Source organism: Corythoichthys intestinalis, chromosome 1, assembly GCF_030265065.1.
Source record: "Corythoichthys intestinalis isolate RoL2023-P3 chromosome 1, ASM3026506v1, whole genome shotgun sequence".
Lineage (NCBI taxonomy): Eukaryota > Metazoa > Chordata > Actinopteri > Syngnathiformes > Syngnathidae > Corythoichthys > Corythoichthys intestinalis.
The window spans coordinates 53,550,481-53,564,132 of NC_080395.1; the positions used below are offsets into that span (position 1 = coordinate 53,550,481).

At 42.2% G+C, this 13,652-nt stretch overlaps 1 protein-coding gene across 1 annotated transcript; it reads left to right on the forward strand.

Moving 5' to 3' along the window:
- Window positions 1-5,294: 5,294 nt before the first annotated feature.
- LOC130912318 (uncharacterized) lies at window positions 5,295-10,279 on the forward strand. Its single transcript, XM_057830322.1, has 4 exons — window positions 5,295-5,399; window positions 5,720-9,618; window positions 9,805-9,924; window positions 10,253-10,279. The coding sequence occupies exons 2-4, from the start codon at window positions 5,800-5,802 to the stop codon at window positions 10,277-10,279; spliced, it is 3,966 nt and encodes a 1,321-aa protein (XP_057686305.1). The 5' UTR covers window positions 5,295-5,399; window positions 5,720-5,799.
- Window positions 10,280-13,652: the final 3,373 nt, after the last annotated feature.

Here is a 13,652-nt window from a genome sequence, read left to right on the forward strand (position 1 = left end):
AACACAGATGTACACGCATGCACACGGATATTGTGCCCTATGTTAAGAATGCCAACTGCCCAAAAAGATATTAATTCTAAAGTAATTTAAGCATTTTTTTAAAAGCCCAAGTGCGTAGATGTAACAAAATACAAAAATTTACAAGCCGGTTCTTTTTTGGCAGCTAACTGAGGCTGGCTGTATAATCAGTTACTTCATAATGAAAGCCCAACATTTTATTCTTTGAGTCTTTGCTTGAGAGCAACCTGAAATGATCACTCAAAAAAAAATTCAACTTTGTGTATCACATCTACAGTTTGCCCCTTCCTCACCTCTTTATCTATAATTGAAGCATATAAATAATTGTACATACAGAAAGAGAGCTTAAAATGAATAATTCTGGTTCAGATGTGAAGCTGTGTCGTGCTGTCCCCGTTGATGCTGTCATGTGAAAATGAATAAATGGATGTTTTGAGGAGCTACTCGGATGAAATGGACGTGAAATTGCACTAATGTTTTTCTCTTTTGTTCTTTGGATGACAGATATTTTTCTGCATCGCCTGACAAAATGTGACCCAGAGCCTGGTTTGAAGAATGACTTGAGGTTGAAAATGATGTAACTTAAATGCTAAGGCCTTCATCGTCATAAATTCCCGACCCAATTGGACACCTCTGGGAGATTCTTGACGAGTTAGACAGCACTGCACACGGCAGTGTCTTCAAAACACCAGATGAAGGAACTCTTTTGAGGAAGGGTGCCCTCCTCCTTTCTGCAGCACTTCCTCCTCCACGTTTCAGCAGAGTTCTTGAGATTTGTCAAATATATGACAAGGCGGAGCTGTTCTGGTGGCCCGTGGTGGCACAGCCCCGGAGCAAGACACTTTAAGGTTTTATTTCACCTGTCTGGATAAATCTCAGCATTTGACTCAAGCAGTCTTTTTTGACAGCTCAAGAAATGTTCGCTACGAATTTGCCCTTTCAATCCTGCTCCACCCCTTCTTAATATTTGGTGCACAAGCTAGTACATGACTCCTATATACATTTATTCAATAGAATGGTAAATGCTTGGTTTGATTAGGTCTGCAGTCTGCTGTAGAGTGAAAAATTGATCAAGAAAAAATATTTATGTTCATAGCTTCTCTTTTTGATAAGTTTTATATTTATGCATCCAAAAAAATGAGGGGGGGTTCTCCTACCTGACTGACAATATCAGCTAGACTCCAGCTTTCACTGCACGAGAGCTCTGACTAAGGATGACGTGCAAGCCAAAACACATAGCCATGTTAAGCCATGTGTTTCTCTTAAAAAGATTTGTCTAAACAGTCTGAGTTCCATTCCTGTTACCAAAGCAGCTGGCTTGTTACAATATGTGGGTAATGTAATCAACACTTCAAATTTGCTTCAATACGCTACCGTACAAAAACAGAACATGAAAACAAGTAGAACCTAAGGAAACAACAACACTTCAACTGCAAGTAGCAGGCAGTTTCAGAACCCATCTCCGTTGGGAGATTGGTTGAATGAGACTGTTTCAATCTGCAGAGGGTTTCAGATTTTAGCCACTACTTATTCCTGCCTTCATTTGCGGCCCACAAGGCATCGCGCATGCCGCCTTCCAAACTTGACAGCTGACTTTGAGAGACAACTCGCCAGAAATTTGGGCTTTATTGTTACGGAAGCTCATTCAGGTCCAAGGATAATCTGTTCAGTTCAATGTGAGGAAATGGGAACAAAACAAAAGCTCAATCATTTTCCAAGGTCTGATTAAAAATTAATACAAAATAAAAGATCTGTTGCGATTCTAATGTCCTCATTTTTTTGTACTTTAAGCAGGGGGGCATCCAGTTTTACACTGACGAGTGCTCCTTTTAAGATGGTAAAAAAGAACACCCAAACTAATGAAAAAAAAAAACAGTCAAAACATTAAATAGCAACAAATGCAAACATTTTTCTGTCTTTGATATTGTGGGTTCACTCTGGGCAGCGTAGTTCCCCAAAATGCAACCTAGGTTTATTAATTAATTAATTAATTAATTAATTTTCCCTTCAGGCATGACAAATCCAAACAAACATACAGCATTTATATGTGTTTCCAATGAATTCAACCCGAAAAGAAAAGGGCTGACGGGAGAAGCCGAAGCTTATTGAAACCCGTCTCCAGTATACCATATAGGACGCAGAAAATATTGAATATCAGTTTTTGACATTCAGATTTCGTAATGATTACAAGGTTTTTTAATTTATTTTTATTTTTTTATAATAACCATCCCCTGTGATTGTTCATTTTCCCAATAGTCCATTGTCGATCGTGGCAGTGTGCTCGTTATGTTGATTAGATCCAGAAGCTAGCGGAAAGCATTGTTGAATTAATTGCTGTTCCACTCTTATTCCCAATTCTTGTAACTTGTCAGTCACCTGTTTTTCCACCGTTGCGTAGTTTGGTTCATGGTCACCCCAAAGAACTTGCGAATATGCACGTGTTCTCACTTTGATACCGGTGATGAGGCGATCGTTTGCACGTCCACTTTGATCCAGATCCTCTGCCAAAGCTTCCAGTTTTTTAATACAATCATCTCTCTTTCATCGTCTTCTTCAGTTGCTTGTTTTCAGCCCGCAGCAATTGGAATTGCTTCAAGATGTCTTGATTCTGCTTCAAGAGGTCCCGATTTTGGACCAAGAATTCAGAATTCAGGAATTCAGTCATAATTTGCTCTATTTTTAGCTCAAAATTTTCCATAGAAGATTTTAAATCTTCCATTTCTTCAGTCTTGTCAGTCTTTTCTCCTCTTTTCGGTGCATTAAGCATATTTGGGAGGTTTTCTCTTCCAGCTGGCGCCTGAGTTATCAGAGACAGATAACAGAGCTCAGGAAAATGCGTCCTTCGCCTTTGAGTGTCTGAGTGTTTTATCAAGGTTAATTGAATAAATGTGTAAAATTGATTTTTTATGATATAGCACTTTTATCCATCAGGCTTCTTTTCTCAAGTGTTTTATAACTCATCATCATGAATGAACTCATGAATGATCAGAAATAACAACCATACATAACCAACCTGTCAGTTGTAGTGACCACTGTCCATTAAAGGGCTAGAATGTGTCTCTCTTTTGGCAAATTGATTAACAGCAAACTGACCCCAATAGCAGATGACTGTGTACTGGATCCAGTCTCAGCTCACCAGATTCACATAGTAATCACACTCACTGAATGTCAATACGCCAGATTTTGCCGGGATCAACAATCTGAGAGTACAGATGATAGGGTATATACTGTTCTGGGGCGGACCGTGCAGACCGGATGCGCTCAAAATCTGTACATAACGTGTGACGTCACAGCAGCGCGCACCCTGAAAGCGAGCATCCGCACAGCAACAATATGAATTCACTTGCCGAATCAGCAAACAGTTTGGGCAAAAACTGGTCCAAAGTAGCAGAAACCACATATGGCAAACATGTTACACAATCTGGGCCAGATTTGTATCAAAACCTATTTCAGTATTACATTTGGGTTCCATTTTGTTCAATGTATCATACTGTAATGTCTTTATTCAGTCCATAACTCAGTATTTTATTTGATAGTCCTTTTATTAAATCATTTGTAATCACAAATATTTGTCATCTCTAGGTCTACAGCTCAGAACCTGAGGCTGCTAGTTAACTTGTGTAATCCTTGAGCTTTTTCTCAATGGCTGGTGTATTCAAGTGTTCTGCTATGTCTGCAAGTTAGGTAATTTCAAAATTTGTTGCAGAACAACATACGGAGGGGCAAAGCTTTTACTCGGTATTGCTGTAAATTTTTTAGTTTTTTCATTCTGTTAGGGCCCCTGCCCCTTCTCCTTGAGTGTGCGTATGTGTGTCACTGACTTGATTGTAGGATTGGATATATGGGTGAGTCTTGGACCAGGTGCCGGTGATCATCGTCAGCAGCTTACTTAAACCGGTCCTTGGCTTCTTATTACAGCCGGATCAACAACTTAAGTTTCTGAGTTTGTGACTCCAGCTTTTCAGCTAAGAAATCTTACTTATCTCAGTCTCAGGATCACAGAGTGCATTTTTGTTTTTTTCCTCATAGATCCTGTACTGCTTACCTGCCAAACGTCTAGCTGGCCGTTCAACTTTTCTATCACCAAACTGCTCACCGGATTCTTTGGATACGATCCGCCACTCCATCTAACCGTCAATAAACTCTTGTTATCACTGCCAGTTTGCCTCCTGCGCTTTGGTCCTCCGCTACCCCAGAACCTGAACAAATACAATATGTTTACAGTCTAAAAATCTTTAATGTGGAATTGCTTGTTCCAAATGATTTTTTTTCTATCTTGGCCATATATTTTGGTTTCTGCTACTTTGACCCAGTTCTTGCTCAAACTGTTTGCTGATCCGGCAAGTGAATTCATACTGAGTTTGGGGCAGCCATATCTGGGGAGCTACGTATAGTTGTATTGGAAATGAGAAATTCTTCTGTAAATTTTTTTGAAATTCAAAATAAATGCTACTTTTAATCGCAAAAAATTAAATACTACAATTAAAAATGATTAGTCCAGGTAAATTACTTGAATAGGATACATTTTCCCAAACCCTAATGAGTTAATGTTAACCACAAAGTTCAATAGTTTTTGGTTTGTGATCGATCTGTGTGATAATCTGTGTGTGGAGTACTAAAGCGCGTAATTGTAGGATTTCTTTAATGAAGTGTAATGTTGCTGAAAAAGTAACAAAATGATAGTTTGAGGATGGAAAAAACCCATTGAAGAAAAAGGCATATTATAGACATTTCATTGTAACAAAGAAAAAGGAAATGCACACATATTTAAAAACCAAATCTTTAATATTACTTTCTATCATTTTCAGTAACAAAAGCCAAATGAGCAATCCATTCATTTATTTAAAAAAATGGTAAGGCATGTCTGCTTTATCAACAACTTCAGTTCCAAAACATTTCAAACACCGTGCATTGGCAGCTAAGAGAGAATCTTCATGTGCTCCTTGGATATCTGATTTTGCAAATGAACATACAATACCACATTCACAACAAATGTCTTAGCAAAAGTGCATTAAATGTTTTACATCAAAATGGAAACGACCTTGCATAAAACATTTTATTCAAAACATTCTGTAAAACCACAATGTCAAGTTAGTGGCTGTTATGTCCTCTGGTCTTATGTTGACTACTTTTTGGGTTTAATTTCTTTCTAAGATTGTACATTGTTCATCCGTCCACAGGATGTCGCTATTCTAACTCAGAATCTTAAGTTTTTCTTTGGTATTGCTGTTTGCGCTCGGCTTCCCCTAGTGGCGACTTGCTGTAAGCAGCAGGCAGAAAGAACTTTTTATTTCAGTTGGAAAAGAGGCCTTGAGGTGTTAAGACGTTACACACCTCCTCTGCACCATACATCGTTGGGAACCCTTGACAAAACAAAATCTGTAAGTTTGTACGTTTTAACAGTGGGTTAGATGTAATTTTGGTGTGTCTATTCTGTTATTTTGTTGTTATTTATGTGGCGCGAACCCACACGTTTTTGTGCTAAGCTAAAGTAGCCACTTCATTTCATTTGCTCATAATGGAGCCAGTTTTCTGTTATTTACATAAACATGTTATTGTATAGAACCTTTTATTTTGTGTATAACATTTGTGTTTTATGTATGTTTCAGTTTTACCACACACACACACACGCACACACGTTCAAGCAAAGAAATAAATGAGAGGAAGGAGTTTGGGCCTCCATTTTTCTTTGTTGGTTTAGCTCGCTGCCGAAGTCGAGTAGCCATACGCTCAACTGAGGGCAGAAGAGTAAAAAGATTTTCAACACATCAAGCACCCAAGATGTCTCAGCAAGAAGTTTCACCACCTATCAGCCAAGTGGTCACCAGGTCGGAGGCCAGTCATTCTCATTCTTCACGCCGGTCCAGAACGAGTCAAGCTGCTGCACAAGCACGAGCAGACGCCGAAGCTGCCTACGCCAGAGCACGGTACGCCAAACGCCAAATCGACATGGAGGTCGAGAAGGCACGCATCGAGGCAACACTACACGCTCTGAAGACGGAAGGTGAAGCAGAAGCAGCGCTCGCCGCAGCTAAAGTTTGGGAGGCGACTTTCGAAGAAGAGGAGCGCGCCAAAGTCGACCTCAGCGAGCAAGGGGTATTTTCCAAGACACCCCCCTCCATCAGGCGTGCACAAGAGTATGTGCATGCTCACTTTGACGACCAGCGTGTCCAAGCAGATGGCACACAAACGCCAAACAATGAGCACCTGGTTAGGCACAATGACTCTCAACAACCAGAAAATAGCCCAAAATCAGCTGGTGCTTTTCCACATGTGCGTCACATCGACATCGCTGACGAAGAGCATCTCCAATCTCATCGTGCGAGAACGGACATCTCACACCAGCCTACACCTTCAGCAACCCCACAAAGTGAACTGTCCAATTTAGCAGCCTATCTAGCACGGCGTGATCTGCTGACATCGGGGTTCAAGGTTTTCGACAACCGGCCAGAGTCCTACCTGTCCTGGAAGTCCATGTTCTGCAACGCGACGGAAGGCCTCAATCTCAAGCCCAGCGAAGAGCTCGACCTTCTCACCAAGTGGCTCGGCGGGGAGTCTCTTCAACACGCTCAGAGGATCAGGGCGGTCCACGTGAGTAATCCGCAGGCAGGTCTCCAGCGTCTGTGGCAGCGGCTAGACAAGACTTATGGCTCTCCAGAGGTAATTGAATCCTCACTCTTCCAACGGTTGCAGACTTTTCCAAGAATCTCCAACAAAGACACTCACTTACTGCAGGAGCTTGCTGATCTTCTGTTAGAGCTATCGTATGCCAAAAGTGAAAGTTATTTGCCGGGTCTTAGCTTTCTCGACACACCAAGGGGCATAAACCCGATAGTTGAAAAACTCCCATATGGACTCCAGGAGTCATGGGTTACACAAGGTACCAAATACAAAAGGGAAAACGGTGCAGTCTATCCACCTTTTTCGTATTTTGTGCGGTTCGTAAATGACTACGCTGAAATGAGAACAGACCCTAGCTTTATGTTACAGTGTTCAAACGTAATAAATCCAAGGGTTGGTAAGACATCAGTAAGACGAGACAAATACAGAGTTCCACTAGCAGTGAATAAAATAGAGATCAGTCCGGCTAAATTGACAGCACTCGATCCAGACAAACAATGTCCTATCCACCAAAAACCTCATTCACTCGTCAAATGCAGGGGGTTTAGAATGAAAACACTAGACGAAAGAAAGAACATTCTCAAAGAGCACGCCATTTGTTTTAAATGTTGTGCGTCCACAAATCACAGGGCTCGAGACTGTAAAGCTATTATCCAATGCTCAGAATGTGATAGCGATGCTCATGTGTCTGCCATGCATGTCGGTCCACCTCCATGGACACCTCAAGACTTTAATCCCCCAACCCAGAGTCACGGCGGGGAGTCTGAGGGCCCAAATCCTGTGAACACAGCCAGTTGCACAGAAGTATGTGGGCAAGGCGTAAAAGGAAAATCATGCTCAAAGATCTGTTTAGTTAATGTATATCGCCGAACTTCTCCAGAAAAGAAAAAGAGGGTATATGCCATGTTGGATGATCAGAGCAATTCATCCTTAGCCAGATCTGCGTTTTTTGACATGTTTAATGTGCAAGGTACCATATTCCCATACACCATGAGAACATGTGCAGGTTTATCAGAGACACAAGGTCGTAAAGCTGATGGCTTTGTTGTAGAAGATGTAGATGGTAAGGTCTCCATGATGCTGCCTACAATAACAGAATGTGATCAGATTCCAGATAATAGAGACGAAATTCCCAGCCCTGAGGTAGCAGCAGCTCACCCTCATTTGCGATCAATCGCTTCACAGATTCCTCCTCTCGACCCATCGGCAGACATTCTTCTGCTCCTGGGAAGGGACATCATTCAGGCTCATAAAGTTCGTGGTCAGGTAAATGGGCCAAACAATGCACCTCATGCCCAGCGTCTCGATTTAGGATGGGTTGTCATAGGTGATGTCTGTCTCTCTGGAGCTCATAAACCCACATTGAACTCATTTAAGACGAACGTTCTAAACAGTGGACGTCCCACGTTCCTCAGTCCTTGCGAAAACACAATCGTTATCAAAGAGAAATACACCAAAAACGATCCACTAAACACACAAGCGGAACTAGGACAACATATTTTCCAACAAACAACAAATGACGACAAAGTTGCACTTTCGGCAGAAGATGCGTTGTTCCTAGACATTATGCACAACAACTTTGCTAAAGATGAGGCGAATAACTGGGTAGCTCCACTCCCATTCCGCTCACCTAGGCGGCGCCTACCTGACAACCGGGAGCAGGCCTACAATCGTTTAATGTCGCTCCGCAAAACGCTGAGAAGAAAGCCTGAAATGAGAGCGCATTACGCTGAGTTTATGGAGAAAATATTCAGCAAGGGCCATGCCGAACCAGCGCCCGCACTGGCGCCAGATCAAGAGTGCTGGTATCTCCCTAGTTTTGGCGTTTACCACCCGCAAAAGCCAGAAAAAATTAGGGTAGTCTTTGATTCGAGTGCTCAACTTGACAATGTTTCTCTCAATGACGTGCTCCTCAAGGGACCAGATCTTAACAACACTCTCGTAGGAGTTCTGATGCGGTTTAGGTCCGACCCATACGCCGTTATGGCAGATGTGGAGCATATGTTTCACAACTTTGTAGTACGAGAAGACCACCGTAACTACCTTCGTTTCTTGTGGTTCCAAAATCATGACCTTGATGGAAAAGTGCAAGAATTTAGGATGACTGTCCATGTGTTTGGTAATTGTCCTTCCCCATCAGTCGCCATCTTTGGACTGAAAAGAACAGCCATAGAAGGAGAAATGGAATTTGGCAGTGACGCAAAAGAATTCATTGAACGGCACTTCTATGTAGATGATGGGCTAAAGTCATTCTCTTCCATAGAGCAGGCCATTGATGTTCTTAGTAGGGCACAGAAGATGCTGGCTCAGTGTAACATACGCCTGCACAAAATCTCATCCAATTGTCCTCTCATAACAGGAGCCTTTCCAACCGAAGATCGTGCTGTAGGCATGCAAGGTCTTGACATTGGGCAGACTACCCCACCAATGCAGCGCAGTTTGGGCTTAGGATGGGAGCTGTTGACTGACCAATTCAAGTTCCAAGTAAGAGTAAATGAAAGGCCGTTCACAAAAAGGGGAGTTCTGTCAGTTATCAACAGTGTGTTCGACCCACTTGGTTTTGCTATTCCAGTAATCGTAGGGGGTAGAACCATACTCAGAGACATTTCCACAAATGTTTCAGAGTGGGACACTGAACTGCCAAAAGACAAATTAGAACAGTGGCAAAAGTGGAAAAGTTCCCTCGGACACCTACAACATCTTGAAATTCCCAGAATGTACACTTCAATACCGCTGTCTGCAGCCCAAAGAATAGAGATTGACGTTTTTTGTGATGCTTCCACAAAAGCCGTAGGTGCGGTAGCATACCTCAAACTCACAAATGAGGACGGACACAGCGAAGTGGGATTCCTCCTCGGCAAAGCACGTTTAGCTCCTAAACCAGACATCACCATACCCCGACTTGAACTCTGTGCAGCAGTCCTGGCCGTGGAAGTAGCAGAGTTGGTTCTAGAGGAGCTGGATGTCACAGTCGATCAGGTGAATCTTTACACAGACTCAAAGGTAGTGCTTGGGTACATCTCAAACACCAAGAGACGCTTTCACGTTTATGTGCACAACAGAGTCGAACGCATCAGGCGCTTTGCACAAACTCACCAGTGGCATTACGTGCCCACACACTTAAATCCGGCAGACCATGCCACACGAGCGTTGCCCGCTGAGCAGCTCTCCAGCTCCACCTGGCTCAGAGGCCCAGCTTTCCTCTCCAGGTTGGACCAAAGTCAAGTTCGAAGTCAAACCTTCGATCTCATAGACCCAGAGACTGACTGTGAGTTGCGTCCTGAGGTAACAACTTGCACTACCACCCTATCAAAAGGCCAGTTTAATAGTGCCAGATTTGAAAGGTTTTCAAGTTGGAAGGTGCTGCAAAAGGCTATTGCCAAACTCCAACATATAGCTCAATCATTCAAGAACAACTCTGAGGTTTCCTGTCGTGGCTGGCACAACTGCAACAAACATTTAACTGAAAAGTCACTGCAACTAGCCAAGACCACGATCATTCGCACCGTTCAAAGAGAGGTCTTCGCAGAAGATATTGGATGCATTGAAAAAGGCACAGCTTTAAAAAACTCAAGTCCACTCAGCAAACTGAATCCATTTGTTGACACGCAAGGGCTCCTTAAAGTTGGAGGCCGACTAAAGAAAGCACAGTTGTCTGCAGAAGAAACCAATCCCATACTAATCCCTGGAAAGCACCATCTTGCTCAGCTCATAATAAGACACTTTCACGAAAAATTATGTCACCAGGGAAGGCATTTCACGGAGGGAGCAGTCAGAGCAGGGGGCTTTTGGATTGTGGGAGGAAAAAGAGCAGTAAGCAGTGTGATTTTCAAGTGCATCACATGCCGCAAATTAAGGGGCAGGCAACCTGAACAGATCATGGCTGAGCTACCTGAAGACAGGCTGTCCACGGACCCTCCTTTCACAAATGTAGGCCTTGATGTGTTCGGTCCCTGGTCCGTTACAGTGAGAAAAACGCGTGGTGCTAATGCAGATGCTAAAAGATGGGCAGTCATATTCACCTGCATGAGTACACGTGCAATTCATATTGAAGTGATTGAGTCAATGGACACATCGTCATTCATTAATGCACTGCGTCGTTTCTTTGCCATCCGAGGTGGTGCCAAACTCTTGAGATCTGATTGTGGGACAAATTTTGTGAGTGCCTGCAAAGAGCTCCAAATAGACAAACTAGGCTGTCACAATGACAAAATAGGCACATTCTTGAAAGACAGTGCGTGCAAATGGCAGTTTAATCCTCCACATGCATCCCATATGGCTGGTTCCTGGGAACGCATGATCGGCGTCACCCGAAAAATCCTCAATGCAATGCTCCTTGAACATCCATATGGGAAGCTCACACATGAAGTACTCGTAACATTGTTAGCTGAAGTCACCGCAATTGTAAATGCCCGTCCGCTAACAGCCGTTTCTACAGATCCCGAAAACCCAGTCATTCTTACTCCTGCGATGCTACTCACGCAAAAGGTTGGCACACCACCGATTCCACCAGGGCAGTTTCAGACCAGTGACCTATTCAAAGCCCAATGGAAGCGCGTGCAGTACTTAGCTAATGTTTTCTGGAGTCGTTGGCAGAAAGAATACATCGCAGGCTTGCAGGTTCGTCGCAAGTGGAAAATAAAAAAGCCGAACCTTCAAATGGGCGACGTTGTTTTAATGAGGGAGTCTCTGGAACATAGGAATAATTGGCCACTCGGACTGATCACAAAATCTTTCCCAAGTGAGGACGGTAATGTCAGAAAAGTTGAGGTTAAGATTTTCCGAAACGGCGAGAATAGGTTTTACATTCGCCCAATTCGTGAAGTTGTGCTTTTGATGTCTAAGGATAGCATGTAAAACGAGTTGTTTTGTATCGTTCATTAGTTAAGGGCTGACATCTTGCAGATGTCAGGCGGGGAGTGTTATGTCCTCTGGTCTTATGTTGACTACTTTTTGGGTTTAATTTCTTTCTAAGATTGTACATTGTTCATCCGTCCACAGGATGTCGCTATTCTAACTCAGAATCTTAAGTTTTTCTTTGGTATTGCTGTTTGCGCTCGGCTTCCCCTAGTGGCGACTTGCTGTAAGCAGCAGGCAGAAAGAACTTTTTATTTCAGTTGGAAAAGAGGCCTTGAGGTGTTAAGACGTTACACACCTCCTCTGCACCATACATCGTTGGGAACCCTTGACAAAACAAAATCTGTAAGTTTGTACGTTTTAACAGTGGGTTAGATGTAATTTTGGTGTGTCTATTCTGTTATTTTGTTGTTATTTATGTGGCGCGAACCCACACGTTTTTGTGCTAAGCTAAAGTAGCCACTTCATTTCATTTGCTCATAATGGAGCCAGTTTTCTGTTATTTACATAAACATGTTATTGTATAGAACCTTTTATTTTGTGTATAACATTTGTGTTTTATGTATGTTTCAGTTTTACCACACACACACACACGCACACACGTTCAAGCAAAGAAATAAATGAGAGGAAGGAGTTTGGGCCTCCATTTTTCTTTGTTGGTTTAGCTCGCTGCCGAAGTCGAGTAGCCATACGCTCAACTGAGGGCAGAAGAGTGGCCATTGTCCTTTATTTTTTCTTTTTAGAGACTAGAGGAAAAACAAAAATGTCTGATAGACTAATTAAGTGAAGCTCTCAAGCATTTTAGACAATACTGCATGTGTGATAGTGGTACGATAGCTTGTAAGAACACAATTCATAAGACAAAGGAAAAGGACAGGTATTGCTCTTAACACAATTCGTGAAGAGCAACCTCTTTGCGGCAATATGACTTACTCATAAAATGCCAATCTGTATTTTCTTTATTGTACTTCAGGGACACCAATAAATCACTTACTGTGTACTAAGTCACTGCAAAAAACATTCTGCAAAAAACAATTTTTGGGCTCTCTTTGAAGTGCAGAAGTTCTTTGTAAAGCAAAATATGCTAATATACCGCTGTTGATGCAGAATTTACGCTAAAAGCATCTGGAGCCAGATTTTCCGATTATTAAATAATTTTGATAAGGTTATTATTGTTATCATTCTTTTTGTCTTGTTATTGAATCAATTTGTAATTAAATCTTCTAGATATTCAAAATTCTTTTCTCCAGCTCTCGTTTACTTTGTTGTTCTTGGTGAGAACACCAACTAAAATACAGTATATCACAAAAGTGAGTACACCCCTTGTATTTCTGCAGATATTTAAGTATATCTTTTCACGGGACAACACTAACAAAATGACACTTTGACACAATGAAAAGTAGTCTGTGTGCAGCTTATGTAATAGTTAATTTATTTCCCCCTCAAAATAACTCAAAATATAGCCAGTAATATCTAAACTCCTGGCAACAACGGTGAGTACACCCCTTTGAAAAAACATACATCCCTAAATGTCCAAATTGAGTATTGCTTGTCATTTTCCCTCCAAAATGTCATGTAACTCGTTACAGGAGTGCTATCAGCATTGCCGCAGGGATTGAAGAGGTTAGCCTGTTAGTGCTCAGACCATACGCCGCACTCTACATTAAATTGGTGTGCATGGCTGTCACCCCAGGAGGAAGCCTCTTCTGAAGACGGTACACAAGAAAGCCCACCCGTCTCATCAGACCATAGGACATGGTTCCAGTAATCCATGTGCTTTGTTGACATGTCTTCAGCAAACTGTTTGCGGGCTTTTTTGTGTACCATCTTCAGAAGAGGCTTCCTCCTAGGGTGACAGCCATGCACACCAATTTGATGTAGAGTGCGGCGTATGGTCTGAGCACTAACAGGCTGACCCCCCATCTCTTCAATCTCTGCAGCAATGCTGACAGCACTCCTGTAACGAATCACATCACATTTTGGAGGGAAAATGATAAGCAGTACTCAATTTGGACATTTAGGCATGTACGTTTTTTCAAAGGGGTGTACTCACTTTTGTTGCCAGGGGTTTAGATATTAATGGCTATATTTTATTTTGAGGGGAAAATAAATTAACTCTTTTATATAAACTGCACACAGACTACTTATCATTGTGT